The sequence below is a fragment of the Gymnogyps californianus genome, chromosome 11, assembly GCF_018139145.2.
Source record: "Gymnogyps californianus isolate 813 chromosome 11, ASM1813914v2, whole genome shotgun sequence".
NCBI lineage: Eukaryota > Metazoa > Chordata > Aves > Accipitriformes > Cathartidae > Gymnogyps > Gymnogyps californianus.
Window position 1 is genome coordinate 24,089,542 of NC_059481.1, and position 21,561 is coordinate 24,111,102.

Below are 21,561 nucleotides of genomic sequence, written 5' to 3' on the forward strand. Positions count from 1 at the left end.
GCAAAGAGGGGTGATGGAATCATGCTCTGCAAATACGTGCTACAGCTTGTGGATGCTCAGGAGAGAAAAAGTGAACATTTTTAACATTCGAAACGGTCTGAAGGCTCGCAAGATGGGTCACACAATACATGAGACCAGCCGTCACAGAGTCGTTGCCCAGAAATGGCTGATGAAATCCTCTGCTCCAGTCAAGCGAACAAATGGTTCATCCTGGCCAGGCGCTGCCGTGCGTGTACGAACGGGTTCGTTTCTAAACCCCTCGGCTGAACGCACCAGGGTTACCTTGTGCAAGGCAGGGACGTGGAAGCCAAGGGCAGCTCAAATGCCCTTCACTATAGCTGTGACAAGATCAGTTTTTAAAAAAAGCCAAAACAAAACTAAAAAAAGCACACCTGGGGAGGCCCTCCAGCCCCAGTATCTGGGGAATAAAATTTGCAACTTAGAAACATTAATTATATTTTTCTGTCTCATCTGAGCATCCCAAGACTTACATTTTCAGAAGAGCAGCTCAGCTATCGAGCTCTGAAGGACTTACGCAAGTAGCAAGGGAGAAGAACAGACAAGCACAGCTTTGGGATGCGCAGTTCAGTAACCGCTTTTGATTTGTGGTCTCAAGCGTATCCCTGAGGTAGCTGTAAAGCAGGCTTACAGGGAGTATTTTCACTGAAATAGCAGGGTTTCTAGAACTAGTTAGAACTCTATTTGTTTATAGGAGAAAGAAAGGTCCAAATAAACTTACGAGTTTAAAAACATTTATTTAATGCGAGTTTTTGTACTTGACAAATGTACAAGTCTCAGAAGGTTTAGCAAATGAAACAAAAATTTAATAAACAATGATTACATCTTCAGGGCTTGCTTTTATACAGTATTTACGTTTTCCTAGTTAGAATAGTGAATACAAAGGCTGAAGGAATTGCCTGTTTTTGGGTTTCGGCGGTGCCATAATCCCCAGCTTTCCAGCAGCTCCTTGCGTGGCACTAATGCTGTGTGACGCTGCACTGTAGCCAGACGAAGCTGGAGCCTTTGAGGTAGACGGCCTTTTGGTCCTTCTGTACTTGCTGTAACCACTGCAAAATTTAGAGAGAAGGTATGTGCATCAAACATCTGCTTCACTTGCTGCATTGCCTAAACCCATGATGTACTTACATATACACCACCATCAGATTTTCTAGAAGACTAGGCTTTCATTTTTTAATTTTTTTTTTTTTTTTTTAAATACACATGGGTGCAAAAATACCTTTGAAATGTAAATCAAGTGTAGCTGTTGCTCTGGCATTTGCCTAAGGGCAAGAAGCAGCCTGAAACAGGGACAGAGAATGCTGAATCAACCTGACTCCTATTAATCCAATTAGAATATCAACATTAAGTGACACTTCAGGGTCAACAGCATTTAATGACTAATATTTTAGTAGATGGGAAGGTGAAAAGGGCGAGAGTAAAACCTACTGAGCTGGGAACTGCTATTTGCTACAAAAAAACAAAGACCAGAATGAGGAAAAACAGGGCAGAAGAGGAGACATCCTTGGAAAGAACAGATAAATGGCAGAAAGCAATGAGTTTTAACAAGGTAGACCATATTTTCTCTTTGATGATCAATGCAATATTAAAGCAGTAAAATGTAAGTAGTTAATATACCAATAAAACCTAACAGTCTTTAAAATTTAGGCATGACTCTTCAGGTGGGGATTTTACAGAACGTCATGGAGAACACGTTAGTACCATTTAGAGCTACTCTTCCAAAAGGCCTGAACTCCTCCCGGCTGAAAGATAACGCAATTTCTATGACACATATAGACTGAATAAAACCCCATTCAAGGAATTATTTCAGAAATGCACGACGTAGGTTGTCTGCATAACTGCTCTTTTGTACCTCATGTTCCCTATCTCATATACCAAACGAGGTAAAATTTCTAGGCTGAGGGATTAAGAAACCTGACCATACCACAGTACAGGGAACTTGAATTCCTTTTTGTGCAAGGCAAGCTGTGAGCACAGCAAACCTTTAAAAGGCATAACTATAAAACCCAAATAAGAACTAATTGCTCAAGTTTTCTAATGTCACCCTCCCCCTGTTTTTAAAGAGGGTTTGGGGAGGGCAGAATTTCTCCAACCATTTCTCCTTTTTCGTTTGTTCCCTTTCGGCACTGATCAATCATCATGTTTTGGAAGCATGGACCTTCAGCACAAACTGCTACTACTTGAGTTACCAAGACTCATAACTACATGAACTGCTAAAATAAGGTCATTGACTCAAAGGATAAGGCCCAGCCTGGCTCTTGCATCACCCTGCGATAGTTTGGTGGTGGATCTGCCCTAGAAGCTCAAGACCAACCAGACTCCTGGATCCAAACCTTACGCTCTTGATGCAGGTGTTGCCTCGTATGGTACAATCAGAGGGAGAACTTGAATTAACAAGGGACTGGGAACTGAAGTTCAAATATTCCATCAAATCTTCGAAGTTTTAAGCCCTCTTTATGTTTCCAAGCACAGAATCCAGTCAGCCTGCTAATAATGGTTATGGCAGCACACTGAAATTTAGTGTCACTACTTAGCTTGTGGCAGTCAAGTGAGAAACAAAGGATAATTGTTAAATATCCTTCCTCACCAGGAGCTTTTTAAACCAAAAATGCTAGAAAACCAAAACAGAGCAGTTGTTACCAGGTACCTGGATAATTTTAACGCCATTCTTAAAGCCCATACTTACTCAAGAAAATGCAGTAGGATAATAGTGTAATTCTGGGATCATCGTCATGCTGTTCTGGACAAAGAAAAGTTACAAATGACCGCAAGCAACATACCCTTTGGACTGAAACTGCTGGCTACCGCCATTACTTGTCTTTTTCCTCTTTGATTCTCTGAAGTTTGGTGGCCTTTTCCTCTTCCTTCTTTGGTTTGCATTATTGCAAAAATAGCTTGAGGTTGTAGCTACACCTTCTGCTTCTTCATCGCTCTCAGGGGTGCCAGTGCTTCCCGTAGCTGCGTCCACACTTTGGCAGGCAGCATCTTCTACAGACAGACAGTGAGTTAAAACCAACAAAATCAAGATATTGCCTGGGCCAGTCAGAACCGTCAGCCAGAACACACTGATTGTACCAAAACTTCTGTCCTCGCTGTTCAAAACCTCCTTTGTGCTGCTTTCCTCCTGCTGATGCTCCAGGCTCAGCTAAAGGTGTTTCGTAGGTTGGTGTAAAGCAAGGACAGAAGGCAGTTTTGGTTTATCTCATGACGTAAAAGAATACTGGGCAGTCCTGTTTGCTTTAGCTTGGCTTCTTGTCTAAACTATTTTGGTAACACTGGGCTTTCTGCCTTTACACTCTCTTCCCCATGTCAGCAGTCAAATATGGCACTTGTTTTTAAAAACAGCATCAGGAGACACTGAAAGGCTCAGACAGCGGAGAGCTCCTCAGTCAGTCACGATCAAAAGGTATGCGATTCTTCGCACAGGCAGTAGAATAAAATACTTAAAAATCAGGTTTGTAGGCATGCATTTATTCACATTGCGGTGTATGAAAGCACAGCCTCCTTAAATGTAAACATGAATCACTTTAAAATTGCAGGCCCCAATGTCTAATCTGATAGCCAACCTGTATTAAATAGTCTGATTATGACACAGGCTACATGCTACGCTCACGTGAAGTTACCAGATTTACTAGTCTCAGGGCTCAATTCTCCACTGAGCTGAACTTTGTATATAAGGTTAGAGCTGTGCAAAGGCATTGTAAAACACTACCATTCTGACCCGATAGCTGCTTTTACACCTGGCTTTGAAAGTTCTTCCCATTTGAGCAAGGGCTAGTCAGTGAAGACCTGAACTTGCTGACCTCAATTACTATGAAAAAATAAAAGGTAGTAATTATTAATTATCTGCCAGGCTACAACGTTACCCCATACATAGTAGATGCAGCTGTAAAAATATGCAGGAGGTGCAAGACCTTTAACCTTAAGGTCAGAATTTTCATTATCACTACGCATATTACATAAATCCCAAAAACTAGTAGGTTAGGAGCAGAGCAGTCTGCTTAGTTCTCATTTTCCTTTTTTAGCCTTTCAGAGATATGCTGAATTTAACTAGTGAGAAGATAGCAAAGACCTTTCTATGTTCTGAAAGTGTGCAATTGCTCCCTTTTTGTAATTATTAAACTGTAAGAATTAGTTATTTGTATTTAAAACAAGGTAACTTTTGAGTGAAACTTCTGATAGAGGAGGAGAGAAGGGTACTAAACAGGAAAGTACACATTTAGGTACAAAGCATACGAAACCTGGTTTGGTCCATTCAGAGTACTTATCCATCACTTTAATTATTTCTGCACCATATTTTTCCAGTTTGTCTTCTGTGACACCATCAATCTGCAGTAAAACCTCCACATCAGATGACAAGGTTTCTGTAATGTAACAAAGTACCAATGAGACATGTCAAACAAACTAACTTTTTTTAAAGAGAGATCATGGTAGAGTACTCTGGAGGAAATTAATTCCTTTTAGTGCTACACTATGCATTAAGTCCTTATGGAAGTGAGCCTTTAATCTAGCAGATTTGCTTCTAGTTGGTTAGCACAAAAACTGGTCCAAAAGTTTTCTCCGACAATGCTTCGAAGTTTGTTTTGCAGTATGATTACTTGGGAGACTCTTGTACTTACCCAGCAGGACTGCTGCAGCATAAACTGCAGCTCCAAGGAATCTATGCTGTGTCAGCTACTTCCATAGGACTCACTCAGTTATGTACACTTAAATCCGTTCTCGCTAAACGTTAGAAACTAGATTTTCTGACCGAAAATCTACAATTGCACATGCAGCCTACTGCCGACAGAGGTTCCAGGTAACGAAAAGCGTACATTACCTGCTATTTTCTTTAGCGTTGAAGTACTGAAAATATTGAAGTAATGCACATCAAAGACTTTGCCAAGCGTTTTGCATGTGTCTGTAAGTTCCCCAAGGCACTTTTTAACCATCTCTTCCCGCTGTGACATTTTTGCCATGGAAGCCCTTTGCTTTCTGATGGCACTGGCACTTTCTGTTTCATGAAACTCCACCTGTTAAAATAAGCCAATCAATAACTTCTGTCAGGGGAGTTACTGCAGAGCTGTCATTAGAAGATTGATTGATAACACAGGAAAACAGTGAAGGAAGCCGAAAGTATTCTTTGATGCACCAAAAAAAAGCTATATACCCAGTATACGCTTTTAAAATGATTTTTTACAGGCTACTCAGCCGCCCCTAAGTTTCTTCGACCAAGAACTAGCAGAGTATACACAACACAGGGAAAAAAATCCTGCGAACCCAATGCAAAGCTAGCTTTAAACAGAGGTCACTACAGGTCTAATGCTGAGGGCTCTTCTCCAAACACAGCACTAATGCAGAGGAGACATTGCCTCAAGCAATTCTGGGACTGGTTCCATGACCTTCTTGAAGTGCATTTTCCATCAGAGCTCACCAATGACTGGAAAAAAATAGAGCAGAAAATGCAGGAGAAGGTAGCGCTGTTCCTTCTTTTCTTCTTAGCTAGCTTTTTCTGTATTGGCCATAACTTTCCTTTCTTGTCAAGCTGGAATCAGATAGATAGGGGGAGAAGAGAAAGATTTAATCCTCTCCAATCCTCTCCAACTCACCTTTTGCCTCACAACATTATTATTAGAATACTGGACTAGAAATCATGCATGTTGGATTCTGTTCCCTGCATCTGCTAAAGATTAGTTCCTGTACTTCAGCTGGTAAGCAAACTATGTTTAAACTATCCTAGGGTATACGCTACATAAAAACTGTAGCATGTTCCTTAAAACAATACGTTCAAGAAAAAAAATTTTAAAAAAATTGTTACACACCTCAAGTGATCCATCTAGCACAGCCTGAGCTTTCTCTCCTAGAATTACATATGCTACCGCTTGGTCATTAGCTGTGATATACAAGTCTTCATCCAGAATCTTGTCCAAGACCAGTTTTCTGAACAGTCTTTCAACATTATGCCTTGAGTAGGCAGCTCCCTTCCCAAATATTCCAGACTGAATCTTCGCACTCGTTGTACCTGTGCGACAGAAATCACGAGATTACCCTGTGATTAGAAAGCCTACGTACGTATGTATTTACAGACCTGTGGAAGATTCCCAAGGGTATTCCATAGTCTATGCACATTCAAAAAATGCACTTAAGCACCAGAAACTCCAAGCACCACCAGAAAACTAATATTATCACTATAGCAACCTGAAACGGATTAAAGCTTCAGTCTCATTTATTTTGGATCGTTTACCACCAAGAGATTCCTGGGAAGAATAATTTTGCAAAATGTATCTCCTTTTAAACCACTGCTGGTATTGCGCAGACCTCCTGATACTTAGTCAGGAATTTATGCACCAAGGCTATTTAGGTGTTGTTTCTGGAAGAACAGGACTTACCTAAGAAAATGTCTACCATCATATTCAATGTGTATCTCCCAGAACCTGTATTTCTCTTTATTCGTCCCGTTTGTCCACAGTGCTCTCGTACAAATCTTACAATGCTCTTCACTTCATCTGTTACATTTCTTGATTTGTAATCCTATTAAAATAGACTTGATTAGGGAACGTTATGTGGTTCTGTCCTAATGCAAGTTGTTACTGACAACCTTGTTTTTCATTATTGAGCTTTCTCCAGTCATGAATTCATTTTGTTCCAAACAGAGAAATAGTGATTTTCTAGTTAGTACACCTACAGTGATACAATATAGTTACAGGAATTCTGAATTTGATAATACTCTGGAAAATGCAATAATACATACCAACTGATTATATATAATCTCTATTGTGTTAATTCTATAGAGTGAGCTGCAAGATTGCTGCATGAATACTGATAATCAAGGTAAATCATTTGGAAAGCATTCCCATAATTATTCTGCTGCCAGGCACTACAACTTACACTTCCAATATGCATTAAAATTAAAAGACTGGACTGAATGTGCGTTATTCTAGTCAAATTTTGTTACGATCACAGCTACGTATGGTAATGCTTCAAACACAGGACTGAGAAGCAATATCATCAGGTATAAAACTGATCTGGTTTACAGAGATCAGTAACCCTTCCCTGTCTGCTTCAACAGCTAGCTTCCCTTCTACTCCTGTTCATGCCACTAACAAGTTTGCTTCAATCCTTGATTCACAAACCCTAATCTTTGGGCCACCTCAAGCAGCGTATACCTCCTAAAGTGGCACTCGTGCTACTCTGGCAGCACAAAGCTAGGTTAAACCCTGGAAATAATTCGAAGCATCTAGCATCACAAAAATACAAGGCATCTTATTCATTTTCTCCATTTGCCTTCCCAAATGTCATGTAACCATTTTTTAATGCAGCTAAATGCGAAATCAGTTTAACACTATAAATAAGAGCTATGATTTTTACCTTCTTTCTGCTGCAGTTATCGCAAGTTACTTCTGGGTGATCTTTACAGAAGGTAGGATTAAAATTAGCTTCCCCGAAGTAAGCCAAAAGCTGAATTCTCCGGCAATCAACTACATTCTCACAGTAGTGAACCATACTGTACAGGTTGTTAAAGTGGGTCTGTCTTGTGTGACTGTTTCCATCTTTCTCCACTGAAATGCAATAAATTCAATTGTACTTGTTAAATCTGCACCTCTGCATTTTTATATATTATCAAATAGACAAAATATGCTTTTTTGCTTAAACAAAAGATGAGTAGGTTAGTACAGAACTAACCTAGGACAGATTTTACCTCTAAAGTTTTAAACAATGGAGAAGGGAAATAAGACTAGAATGACAAGAATCAAGAGATGGATATGTATGAAGCAAAATGTTTTTGACTAAAATTAAGTACAAGTGACAAAAACCTTTCACTACAGACAACCATTCAGGTAAAGATGCACAGTTCTCCCGTCTTTGCAATACCATACTATACATGGCACTTCTAAATGAGAAAATAACACAGTCTAAATGAAGCAGAGACCAGTGACTAAGTGTCGTGGTTTAACCCCAGCCGGCAGCTAAGCACCACGCAGCCGCTTGCTCACTGCCCCCCCACCCCTGGGATGGGGGAGAGAATCAGGAAAAAAACTCGTGAGTTGAGATAAAGACAGTTTAATAGGACAGAAAGGAATGAAAAACAATGATAATGATAATAATAATAATATGACAATAGCAATACTAAAAGAATTAAACTATACAAAGTAAGTGGTGCACAATGCAATTGCTCACCACTCGTTGACCGATGCCCAGTTAGTTCCCGAGCCGCGATCCCCCCTCCCAGTTAACTCCCCCCAGTTTATATACTGGGCATGATGTCATATGGTATGGAATAGCTCTTTGGCCAATTTGGGTCAGCTGTCCTGATGGTGTCCCCTCCCAGCTTCTTGTGCCCCTCCAGCCTTCTTGCTGCCTGGGCACGAGAAGCTGAAAAATCCTTGACTTAGTATAAACACTACTTAGCAACAACTAAAAACATCGGTGTGTTATCAACATTCTTTTCCTACTAAATCCAAAACACAGCACTATACCAGCTACTAGGAAGAAAATTAACTCTGTCCTAGCCGAAACCAGGACACTAAGTGACTTCTTTAATATTGTCTCCATTAAGTTACAAACATGAGAACTCACTTAGTATTAGCCTTCTAAGTCTGGTTACGTCACTGTAGCTGTAGAAAAGCAGACAGTGGGACATTTCACCATCTCGTCCAGCTCTGCCAGATTCTTGATAGTAACCTTCTACAGATTTAGGAAGAGAAGCATGGATAACGTAGCGTACGTCAGGTTTATCAATTCCCATTCCAAAGGCAATTGTTGCACATATAACCTAGGAAGGAAATAATATTTTTTTACATAGAGTTATAAAAGGTATTCATGCAGCACTTTGCACCGAAAATAGACAGGCGACCAGGATTATGAAACTGTGCAGAATCTAGAATTTCAACTGTAACACTGCAAGACGAGTACAAAATAGCAAAAACGCTTCTCCTTTCAGAAGAGCTATTCCAGTCAAAGGGAAAACTCCAAATTTGAGTCCCAATAAACAATTCAGCAGCGTGCCTAGAGCTGTTTCAGAAGCCTTGTACTGCTCAGTTCCTTCCTCCTGGAGTATCACACCTTGGTGCAGTGCTGCAGTCTTTGATTTGTAAAGCTCCCAATAAAAAGATGGCTAACGTGTTTTGGCAGATCTGCTCGGATCAGTTATTTAATACTGCATCCGATTTGGCAATAACGTTACACAACTTCGCTTTCATTTACCAGGCCAAGAGGGATAAAAGTGCTCTAAATTCTATTCACTTTTTTGCCCCAGTTGCTTTTCTTGTACCTGGCATCCTTCTTGATTAATCCACTTCTTTTGTACAAGATCTCTGTTGGAGTCAGTGAGGCCAGCATGATAGGCAAGCGCAGCAAGACCTTCCTTCTGCAGAATAGCCGCTGTTGTGTCACATTCATGACGTGAAAGGCAATAAATTATTCCAGAGTCATCTGCAAATATATAAAAAAAGATTTGTGCTACAATACAGCTTTATTCCCTTTCACTTGCTTAAGTCATACCTGTCAAGCAAATACATTTATTCCAATAGGGAGAGGTTGGTAAGTGTAATGCAATAACTGCTTAATAATAAAGAAAAGTAATTTTATTAATATCAGATGTTTTTGTTAGTTTCTCCTCACCCAATTTCCTGTTTTTTTGGTGAGGTGGACTCAAGAAAAGTTTTCCTGCTCAGTACTGTGCAATCTTAGGATTTAAAATACACGAATAAAGAACTACATAAATCAAGAGCTTAGAGCAGTTTAGTCAATGATATACTAGGTTACAGCACCAGAGGAGCTACGAAGGGAGCTTGGTGTAGTCAACTTCCAGCAGCAGGAGCTGCAGGACTCCAAAAGTGAGCCTAGAAAGATAGGAATCTCTGAAGATATCTTCAAGGGGAACCATAGATAAGCAGACTAACAGAATTAAACAATTAAAACAGTATGGATATTAGATGACCTTTATACTCTGAAGACACGACGCTAAAAGGTCCGGCAACCTCCAGAAAGATTACTCAAGAGCATTACCATAATTTACTTTTCCATCTTAACTTGAACTCTGGACTTCAGGATGCCCATAAATCCGATTCCCATTATCAATAATACCATTTTGCCTCCAACTTGTTTTCCTTGTAAATATATTAGTCGCTTACAGAAAGGCACAAGTTTGGGGGTTTTGCAGCATTATAAAAGCTTTTCCTGCCTTAAAAAGTAGTTCATAAAAATGCATGCAAGCACACTATGCTGCTCAGTACTCACGTGGATGATATTTTTTAATCCATTCCAAGCAATCCATTGCCACCTTCTTTGGCTTCTTGGGCAATACATCATATTTCAAGTTATGCCTGTTGAAGCTCATTGTAAACCTAAAACATGACAGTTCATGGGTGCTCATAAGCTTTTTGGGTGCAGTAATCCTTTCAACAAACTAGGTATTGACTGGAATGTCCCAAATTCAACTAGCTACTACTTATTCTGCATCATCTGCAAAGGAATGATTGTTCCACTATGCCCACGGGGATTCACGTCACCCATACTTTGGGTCTAAAATTCCTGCATTTTTCCTGTGGCTGTGAAAAAACCAAAAGCTACGTGGCACTATGTTGGAGGAAGAAATGCCCATAAACCAAAACACGCACACAGTGATTTGCCTTGCCTTCATTTTCCTTTTGAATACTAGCATCCACATTTGACTGATGAAATTTGCAAAATATAGCGTCACCTCCCTCCTTCTACCCTAAAATACCTTTCTAAAATAAGAAATTCAACAAAACAGAATGCTTAATCTTTCCATTGTGTACAATGAAAACACTACAATACAATCCAGGCCCAATGGTACCTCATTATCTATGTTACTGCCAATGCTAATTAAAAAACACTTCCAGCTTTTGCAGTGTTCCAGCAGTCTCATGAAAAGCACCCTAAAATACAACTTGCACATTTTGTCAGTGATATAGAAAATTCCATGATGTTATATTCTATTAAACAGCTTCCTTAATCATGCAAGGAAGAGTTTGGCAAGTTTTTTTCTTCTTACTTAAATATTTTGCATATAACCCACATTAAATTCCGTGCAGACATTCTCATTTCATCAGATACAGCTACCTACGTATTTCAGATGGACCTGTTCTCACTTTACTGAGTTTTCCACTCAAAATTTCTGCGGCACAAACAAATTGTTTCAGGAAACTGCTGAGCAACTTACACTTGTGGTTTTAGCATCTCAAGCTGATTCTGAATATCTTTCTGTACTCTGGGGTTAGCAGTGGCAGTAAGGGCCATCATAGGAACAGAGTGAAACTTCTTGCGGAGCATATTCAGTCGTTTGTAGTCTTGTCGAAAATCGTGACCCCACTAGTTTAAAAACAAAATTTAAGTCTAACTGAGTACGATGCTTCAACTATGTCTTTAGCCATTTTGAAAAACAGATCAAGGTTTTTACCTGGCTGACACAGTGGGCCTCATCAATAACAAAACGTGCTAGGAGTTTCCTGTCGTAGAGATTTTCCAGGGCTGACATCAGTCGGCTGCTTGCACAAACCTAGGTACACATCCACCAGTGGCATTAGAAAGCAAAGGAACAGAGCAAAGCGTCACCCTGCCTGACTAAGAATACAGAAACAATTGTTCTGTACAGCAAAGTTAATCTTGACTGCACAGGTAAAGCTTGAAGGCATAAAGAAGATGGCAATCAGCTTCATTTTAACTGACAACAAAGCAGCTGGTGTGGGATTACCACAAGGTTCTAGGATCATCTATCCAGAGGTCCTACAATCCTAGTAAATTTAAATGACTTATGTCACGAAAGACAGAGAAAGACAATGCAGAAGAAAGAAACGTAATCAGCATGCTGAACAGTCCCCTCTTAGAAAGCTCTTGTGGAATAACATAATTTTTAAAGGCAGCATATAATTAAGTACAAGGCAATCTTTTGACAATCACGTATTACCTTGACAGTTACATATTTTTTCCCTGTATTATCCTATTCATAGTAGTCTAGATTCTAATAGCTGCTTGACAGCAATTAGCCACTAATATGTGGTAAGATATATTGAAATGGATGGACACGGGGCTTTTGTTTTAAGAATTTAGATTGTATAGACATACTCTGTTCTCATTCTCGGTTAATTACTGATTGAAATTAGTTACATCTGTACAGAGTCTTACTGAATTACCTAAAAAATGTTTAACAATTTTTTTCCCCCAGAATTCTACTCTAAGTTCAGTGTTTCCCCTTTAATACTTCATAGTAATCCTCCTTTTGTTGCCTCCATGATTTTACAATTCAAATTAAATACAAACCTTCTCAGGGGTAACATACAGAAGCTTTATTACAGGATCTTTTTTTGACAATTGCATATATATTTTTGAAGCGTCAGCATCTGTTCTGTCACCAGTCAGATATGTTGCAGCAATCTATATTAAAAAAAAAATATATTAAGTTTTAATACACACACAACAGAACCTCCAAATATAGTCCTACATCTAGTTATAAAAAAGTATATGCATTTACTATCCTGAAACATAACATTTTCAATGCTTCTTTGTGTAATTATAGATAGCATTTGAACCCCCACCGTACTGTAGACATCACAGAATTTTTCTAGTGATAAAACCAAAAGACTATAAGCCAAATCCTATTCTTCTGCTCCCAGTTCTACCAGCAGATCAATAGCTAACTTAGGGGATTTGTCTGCTTTCTTTGAACTCTTTCCAGTAAAGAAAATAGACGTGATGTTTGTTTATTGCTCAATACGCTGTAAGTTTGAGATTGAATTCAGAAAACAGAGATCTTAAGATAAGAAACAAAGTTTCCAAGAAGCACAGAAACATGATAACACCCTCAATAACAGGGCCCACAGACACAGAACAGCGTTGCATCAGAAGAGACTGAATACAACTTGGAGCAGCAATTTAATATTAAATTTGAAAGTGTAACTTACTATTCATGCTGAATAGTAACAAAGGAATTAGATCCTAAGGTCAAAAACAATGTAAGAACAGGTCACACCAAGAGAGCCAATTCTGCCCGCTTGTCTCCCCTTCCTCTCGCAAGAGGCAGCTGCGGCTCTGCAGAGGAAATTCCTTCTCCAGCTGCAAATCCCCAGGAGTCAGAGAGCCAGTTTAACTGGCTTTTACAGCCATGGCACCCCACAATGCCAGAAAGAGCGAAGAGCGTGGCCAAAGCGTAGTGTTCTGCAACAGTCACTAAATGGCGGACAACCATTCGGGGGCCCTGTCTAGTTAGGCTATCAAAAACTGTACTTGATGAGAAAAGGGTTTGTCTGAGCTTCAAAACCCTGCATCATAGTCCCTTTGGTCTCGTACCCCAAAACATCTCTGTATTTTTGCCCTAAAACGTGTTATCCACCTTTGTTTCCCTGATCTCTCGATCTCAATAATACACTAAGGATGAAAAAGACACTTCACCGAGGCAAAAGCAGTTCGTAAGTGGTCAGCCTTAGGAACACACATCTTCTGCACTTGCATTTCTTTTCTCTGTGTATTACTTTTCTAGAAATGCTTAGCATCTCCAGAGCCCTCCTAACTCAGGAATTGTTAGTGCTTATTTCTGCTACAGAGCCAGGCTGCTCCTATTTAGGTGTCTAAATACAACTCTCAGAATCTAAGAATCGGGCATCTGTACTTGAAAACTAAGCTCCAATAACAAATACACATGAGCATCAATAAATGTAGTGGTTAGACTGCCAAGATGTTCTAGTTCATCTAATTTAGTTCTTCCTAGACAACTTTGTGTGCCTTTTACAGTTTCCATCTAATCAATTTTTGCAGCTTATATTTGAGAGACGTAAGATTTGCTGTAAAATTTCAGAGTTCTAATTAACTTATCTGCAGTTTAACTAAATAAAGCTGTTTGAACTTACATCTAAAGTCTTCAGTTTCTGAACTTGATCTATTATAAGCGACCTCAGTGGAGAGATAACAATAGTGACTCCAGCAGAGACACATGCTGGTAACTGGTAGCACAAGCTTTTACCTCCACCTGTAAGGATTAAACAGAACACAACAAATGTTAGATATCAAGAGGAAAGGGAGACAGTGCGGAGAAGCTGCGGAAGAGGGGAGACCTATTTCTTACTTCCCATTTCAGAGCACTTTCAGAAACAATAAACTTTTACCAATGACTGCCTCTAATGTGATACCTGTAGAATAAGGAAGAGTTATCATGTGAAATATTATGGAAGGCAGAAATTCAATCACCTTATTCAAAACACCACTGCGCATACAATATTCCAGAAATCCTGCAGCCACAGAGTTCAAGCAGCACAATTTACTGCCACCTCCACAAAGGCACAGAGAAAGAGAAAAGTTTGTCACGGGCCTTGCAAAAGGAGCTTCAGGTGTTTATTTCTCAAGTGTGTGCCAGACCTCAAAAGCCGGCAGCTGTGTGACGTTTGGAGATACGTACCAGTGGGCATTAAGATGAAACAATCTTCACCCAGAAGAGCAGCATTGATGGCCTCCAGCTGATTTGTCCGAAAATAGTGCAAACCAAACTTTTTGTGAAATATATTCATCATTTCTTCAGAATGGGAAAATTTCATGCCCCTGAAATGTTCTAGTGCAGGGTTATTAACCAGCGGATCTAGTAGACAAAGAAAAGGTACTTAAAATAAGTTACAATATCAAGCTGCGCTATCCCTCTTGCAACATAAAACTGCTTCACTATAACAGATGGCCTGGCCACCACTTCAACCCTTTAAAACCTTTCAGAGTCAAATCATGACTTACTAAAAAAAAAATTGCATTCATCTAGAACTTAAGACCAGCTAAAGTGTGAATTTTGATTATATGCAAATCTCTGGAAACAAGCTTCTTACCCATGACTGTATAAAATGCATAGTCTTACACTGACAAACTTCATCTCTGTCACAAACAACTCTGAATAGGCTCACCGTTCGTGGGTACCTAACAGTAGGTGCTAGCTGAATCAGCGACAGAGAAGCTGATGGAACGAGTTAACATTTTCACCTCCCCTTTTACCAACCCGTTCCTACAGCAGCCACAAATAACACCAACCCACCCCTGTGGCCCAGAGGGATTGGGTTTGCTTCAACAAGTGCCCATTTTTGAACGTTTTGCATAAACAGCTCAAAACTGTTGTACAGCTTTGAATTAACCACTGCAGAATCATTATTTAATTAAAACCACAGAAACATTCTAGTCTCCAATTTTAGCAGCTTCATCTTCCCAGCAGCCTGCAACCTGCATGGCAAATAAATATTCAAGAAGTTTGGCATCACTTGGAGGTAAAAAAAACCAGAAGATGACTTTGCAAAAAGAAACCAAAAGAAATTTCCACAGAAACAAAAGGCATTGATGTAATCTACAGTAAGTTACTTGGCCTCAGGTTTAAAAATAAGTAAATAAAAATTTAAAAAGGGAAAGACAGTAATCCTAATGAGCATAATTTACCTGAACAGTTCTTTGTTGCCATCAAGAAGCTTGATTGCAGAGCAGCAGGATTTGCTACAACAGCAGAGCCTTTGGCTCTGGACATTATCTTTGACAACAGCGATTTGGCAGGTGGCCCTTCCCTGACGGGCTGATACAACGGCGTAGACGGCGTCTCAGGTGCCGAAACATTCACCGAATTCTCCCAGCCCTCATCAAAATCATCAATATCAAAGTGATCAAGGTCAAAGTCCGTATCATTTATACCTAATCTGTCTTCTGCAGGAATGCCAGAAGGAGCTTTGCTCTGACCTTTCAGAGCTGTGCTTGTAAGAGGCCTCTCCAGCAGATGACGGTTTCCACCGTTTCTCACCCCTGGCTTTTCACACCAGCTGCTGTCGAAGGCCGTCTCAGAACAGAGGCTGAGGGAAGCTCCCTCTTTGCTGTTTACCTTGGAAGAAGGCAGCGCTGTAGTTTCTGGGCAGGTGATCTCAATACTTTGCTTTGAAGCATACGAGGTATCCAAGGTTTGATTTTTTTTGGCAGAAAAATTGCTTGAATTAACAGACCCAGAAAGCATAGATGGGAGGTTTGTGGATTTTGGTGAGTTTCTGTCAGAACTGAAGCTCCAGTTCGGGCCAGAAGACAGAGCAGTACCAGGACGTGCAAGAGGGCCCCGCTCCACACATGCCTTCCAGTTTCTAGGAAAAGTGTTGTTCATGCTACTTTTGTTCAAAGTGGCAGAATTAGCTAGCAATTTTCTCCTGGGAGAGATGGCAAGGGAAAGAAGAAGGAAAAAAATACTTAGTCACAAGCAATGATTTATCAGGTTCTACAACATACATTAAACAGTTTTGTCTCTCTCCTATTAAAAACATTAAGATATGGTGGTCACATCGTATTCTGTGTCACTATATTTTAAAAATATTTCAAACAAATCTAGGGAAGGGAGAATAATACCAGAACTCAGTTGAACAAAATAATTACAAAATTACTACATCTTCTCTGCAGACATAAAATAAAAGAATTCCTAATAGCAAGGAACTGATCCAGGCAAGGTAGAGCATTAAAAAAAAAAAAAAAAAAATTCCTTAGAGGCACAAACCTGAAGTTAAAAAAGTAAGATGCTTGAACCAAATTATGTTTTTATATACTTTCTAAAGACTATGTCTGACTACAGTAATAAAAGGCAATAGAATAAATTAGTTTTACTGAGAATGTTCAGGAAAAGCACATAGTCCCAGTCCAGTGAAAAACCAAAACAAAATCCCAAATCTCAATACTGTGTCTACGTATTGTGTCGTCAGATTATGCAGAAGTTAAAGAAGCAGATTGCAGTAGCAATAATCAGATTGAAAGATGACAAGTACATGGATATTAGGAGAAGTCATAATCACTGTAGTCAGTGATAGTGAGTCTCATAGAGAGAATATTAAATTAATGCCTCTGGTTACAACAAATCAGGATGACACCTAGCAGGTTATATCACATCACCCTGCTTCTCTGGAAGCATCTGGTGCTGGTCACCTTCCAGAGAAAAGATAGAGGCCTACCTATGCCTCAGACTGAATGTGGAACTGGATCCTTTCTTCTGGCAGAACACTGGGATTGTTAATACTTTCAGCACTTTGGGGTATTTTTTTCCTTCATTCAGTCAGTAGTTTTAAGCTTTTTAAAAAAATCCTTATTTTCAGTGCGATGGAGACACCTGCAGGCACCACATCGCTTCACACAGAGCGTGGAAACGCCGAGGGCTGCTTAGTAAAGCGTACCTGAGATCTCTCTGCTGGAGAAGTTCTTTTGCACACGACAGAGACTTAAGCTCATGAAGCGGAATGGCATCTACCAGCTTACAGATATCATCCATGATGCCGTAGAGTTGCTGTTCCAACTGCAAGCCTTTCTCTGTTAGATGGAGTGATTTTAGCAGACAGTAATACTAATTTTTATTAGAATACGTAACCAGATGATATCACTCTCCCAAAAAATAAGTCTAAATAATTTACTTTCAATATATTTTTAAAAAGCCCATTCGCATAAACTGTCTGTGTGCACGAACTCACCTAGTCTACATATTTTTGCCCTTGCCTTTTAATTATCCATCTATATATATTTTCCAAACCTCATCACAGTTCTTTCAAATTTATTTCCAAAAAACATTCAAGTTTACATGTTTTGCTTATCTCAAGTTACCCCTCCCCAAACACACTAAAACACATTTTACCAAAACATTACATTGCAATTCTAGTCTAGAAAGTACCGTAGAAAACCTCCCACACGTGAAAGTCAGCATTTGTCACCTCATGACCTTCCCTTTCAAATTTGGTACCACTGCAAACCATCTGGATTCTGCCAATGAACTGCACTGGACCTCGAACTGCTGCTACCAGGGCTGTGATCCCTCAGACTAAATTCTGGCCCCTGCTACGCTTGCCTAACTGATTTACTGGGTGGTCAGAAGGGCCCCTCTTGCAACAAGCTAACGGTCCACATTGCGGAGAAGTTTGCTATAAGTACACTAAAGCATGACAAGATGGGTCTTGACTAAATTGATTTCCAGAACAGCACTGTTAAAACATAAATATGAAAAGACTGCTCTGGGCATTTATGAACACAGAATTTTAAATGACACTGTAGAACAGTACCATAAGCCACACTTTTATATATCTTGAAAGTCTGAACCTGCAGCCTTAAAACCAGGCTGTGCCACACCTATACTTAGTAACTTTTCACTCTGCAAGTGAAACTCGCAAACATTTTAGCTCAGTATTTCCCAAAGCCAGCGTCTGTGAGAATCAAATGGAAGCACCGGCGCAGCTCCAGCTTACAGCGATGCGTCTTTGTGTCATAGCTGACTTCGGGAACGATTTGGTCGATCTGTGCTTTTAAGTTCTGAAAAGGAGGCCTGTGCCATATCCCAGACTGGTACTGACAAACCCGGAATCAGGATCAGACAACACCCCTGAGTCTACACAACGTATACACAACATCTGAAAACCCTGTACGAGACTCAGTGTCCTGCTTCCTTGTCCCCATCCGTCACTGTTAGTTAATGCTCTCAGATTACATGGGATACACCGGAGAACAACGGGCTGCGAACCATCCCCAAAGTCTGAGGCATAACATTTCAAAACGTTTCGTGTACCTGCATCCTCCGCACTAGGATCACTTTCAGCAACAGGCTGCGTTGTGGCAACCTTCCCAGGCTTGGGCTCCATGCTGGCAGCTGTGGATCTTCCACCAGGAGGAGATTCTTTGAAAATATTACTAACATCAAAAGAAAAAGTCATTAAAATACAGATATCTGTAAATCAAGGCATTTCCATAAGAGAAGTTTATCTTTTAGAATAACAGTGTTTAAGATGTGTGTAAAAGATAAACAAATTTCTGAAAACCCATTTAAAATCCAAGTAGCTGAGCAGTTTGTCACTCATCCTGTGGGCCAACGTGTAGAGACTTGCTTCAATAATTTTTCTTCCTCTCCCACTATGACAGGAAAAATAACTCTGCTTTTCCTGAAGCAAAAGCCACCTTAAACATTGGCCATAAAAAAAAGTATTTCATAAAACATTAATAGCAGCTGTCAACTGCTAACCCGCCAAGCGACAAACAGACACAATCAACTCAATCTGTAACTTTTTAACAAGCGCTAGTTTCACGTCTTTTTTGGTACTTTTTAAAATCATCCTAAAGACAGACAGTTTTATCAACGAGCTTTGTTTTACCTAATGCTTTTTACAGAAGGCGAGAAGGAAGGCAGCTCTTCTTCAGGGGAGGGTGGCACGATATCTAAGTAATCATCCTCTTCAAGCTCAGCGCCTGCAAACGGCCTGGTGTCGGCCTCATCCAGTTCTGGGGGGCTGTTTTTCTCATTGCTGCCTGGCTTCTGGCTCTCACCACTTTTGTCATTAGCAGCTGAAAGAGAAGTGTATTAATATTGTTGGGTAACACTGTAAACTCATTCTGGTATAAAGAAAAATGCACCTGAACAGAGGGAAAAAAATAATAGCCAGATTTCAAAACACTCATTTAATACAGTTTCTGACTTTTAAAGGACAAAAGAATTATTGCTGCTCTCTTTTTCTCCCCCATTAAAAACAAACAGACAAAAATCCCACAAACCCTCTTTTAAGTGGAAAAGTTATATAGCTTGCCTACAGTTACCTTTCCCTGTCAGAAGAGGTATATTTTCCTACAAGAGATTTTTCAGAAAACTATCGTTAGATTAAATACTAGCTTAAAAAGAGTGTAGAGTCATCAACTAGCATAGTCCCTATACTGGAATTAGAAGGTAAATTTACATGTATAGTGCCTTATAAGACAAATCCTACTAAGAAAGGCCAGTATCATTAATATATTAAAATTCATTTCACAGAAAGAGGGGAAAAGGTAATAAAATATTCTTAAGAAGAAAAATACAGTTCACAAATCTTTTCACCATTAAGTGTAACAGCAGCATCACACAACAATGTTCAATATTATTCAGTTGCATAAACATATTAATTTCACAAATAAAGATCAAAAGTTTCAAAACATAACAGGTAAAGCATATAAAATAGAGAAGCTGTGTGGCACACAGAGCTGCCAAGGAAACACTCCAACTGATAGCTGTGAACTTTTTGGTCATAATCGAGGGCTAGAGGTCTTGTGGGGGGTTTCTGGGTTTTTTTTTGTTTTAAATTGAAAGAGATCTCTTTTTCTGGTTTAATATTTCTCATCATTACATTTAGGCATAAGATGATTTTATGTCTCTTTTGTATGAACCTTAAAAGTGCTTTTCTTTCTATAACATCCCTACAGATTACTGGTCTTCATTTCTGGAATGCCGTTTGGGAAGTCTTGCAACTCCAATGCTACCGTGCGACCAGCTGCTACTTCTGCCACAGAGACAATGCTCCACTATTTACAACCCTGCACTTTCACAAGCTGTGGTTACCCAAACGAAATCCACGTACCCACGACTGTCAGATACATGCATGCAGCTCCCTCTGATTTCTGAAAAATCAAGCCCTCTGTGTGCAAACGCGAACATATTTTCTTCTAGCTCACTGGTACTTTAAAAATAAATCGTTACCTGGGTGAGCCTCTTCCCCGTCATCATCCAAAATCACGGCAGCAGATAAATTCTCCCAAAGGCCCTCACCCGCAGCCTTGTTACCGCTGCAGGGAGCTGAATCCTCAAGACAGATCAGAGATTGCTGCGACGAGGGTTGTCCTTCAGCCTCCGGAGAGCTCTCCCCGCGCCCCGAAGCACCGTGGCTGCGAGGCCCCGTGTCCTCGCCCACGGTCCCGGGAGAGCCAGGCGGCTCATCCAGGCGGGGGTTTGACCTCTGGGAAGCCTTGCAGGAGGCCCGCTGCCCTTTGGGGGACAGGGCCGGCGGTCTGCAATACTTCTTTTCGATTCTCGACAAATCGAAGTCATCAATGTCATCCCACTCATCTTCTATGGTAATGATGGGACCAGCCGCAGGACCGGGCCGGGCCTCCCGGGCGGGAGCACCCCGCAGCCCCTCGGTTGCACTCTGCCTTCCCGAGGCCGCGGGCCCTTTTGACGCCTCCTGAGAGCTGGCAAGCGCCGGGCTCGCACAGGCCGGCTTGAGGCCCTGTCCCTGGGGGCTGGCTGCCGCTAGAAAGAAATCCGGGATTTGTGTTTTCTTGTCCTTGGAGGCAGGGAGGGATGAGGCGAGCGCAGCCAGGGACGTGTTAACATCTTTGTCCCTTAATGCAGAGGCGGTGGAGAGGGCCCGAGGCTCCCTGGGCAGGGCACCGGCCGGAGAGGTCTTCTTGAAGGTAAAGCCCCTGGAAAGAGACGGAGCCCCCCCCCGTTAGCATCCCGGACGCCTCCCGCTCTCGCTGCACACGTAAAGCTCTGCCACCCGCTGACCACCCCCGCCCGCCGAGGCCCCGCGGTACTCACGCCGGCCGGTGCCGCGGCGGGGGCGGCTTGCTGAGGGCTCCGCGGGCCGAGTGGAGCTGCAGCTGCTCCCGCAGGTTGTTCTGCGGCACGGCCGCCATGACGGGGCGGGACGGGGCCGCCCCGCCGGCAGGGGGCGCCCTCAGCGCCGCGGGGCGTGGGGGGCAACCTGCTCTCACCGCCTGCTCCACCGCCCGCACCCCTTCGCATTCGGCGCCAAAACACCGCCTGCCCCGCCCATTGGGTGGACGCGC

The 21,561-nt window shown here is 41.1% G+C and overlaps 1 protein-coding gene across 1 annotated transcript; it reads right to left on the reverse strand.

Annotated features, from left to right (window-relative positions):
• Positions 1-735: 735 nt before the first annotated feature.
• On the reverse strand, positions 736-21,423 carry BLM (BLM RecQ like helicase). The gene is made up of 21 exons (XM_050902926.1): positions 21,311-21,423; positions 20,468-21,192; positions 19,119-19,308; positions 18,539-18,660; positions 17,166-17,298; positions 15,415-16,157; positions 14,408-14,584; positions 13,863-13,981; positions 12,280-12,393; positions 11,420-11,518; positions 11,183-11,331; positions 10,237-10,343; positions 9,269-9,429; positions 8,575-8,770; positions 7,366-7,556; positions 6,387-6,528; positions 5,820-6,019; positions 4,838-5,030; positions 4,260-4,382; positions 2,799-3,006; positions 736-1,067 (listed from the first exon to the last, which is right to left on the reverse strand). Exons 1-21 carry the CDS (start codon positions 21,406-21,408, stop codon positions 884-886), a joined length of 4,374 nt encoding a protein of 1,457 aa, XP_050758883.1. The 5' UTR covers positions 21,409-21,423; the 3' UTR covers positions 736-883.
• Positions 21,424-21,561: the final 138 nt, after the last annotated feature.

What these genes read in the sequence shown, in the direction of transcription:
- BLM (XM_050902926.1), bottom strand. Translation starts at nt 21,408, where the DNA reads ATGGCGGCCGTGCCGCAGAACAACCTGCGGGAGCAGCTGCAGCTCCAC. An exon ending in TTTCATCTTAATGCCCACTG is followed by an intron (nt 13,982 to 14,407) that starts GTACGTATCTCC and finishes TAATCCTTACAG; the next exon opens with GTGGAGGTAAAAGCTTGTGC. An exon ending in TGTATGTTACCCCTGAGAAG is followed by an intron (nt 11,519 to 12,279) that starts GTTTGTATTTAA and finishes ATGTGTACCTAG; the next exon opens with GTTTGTGCAAGCAGCCGACT.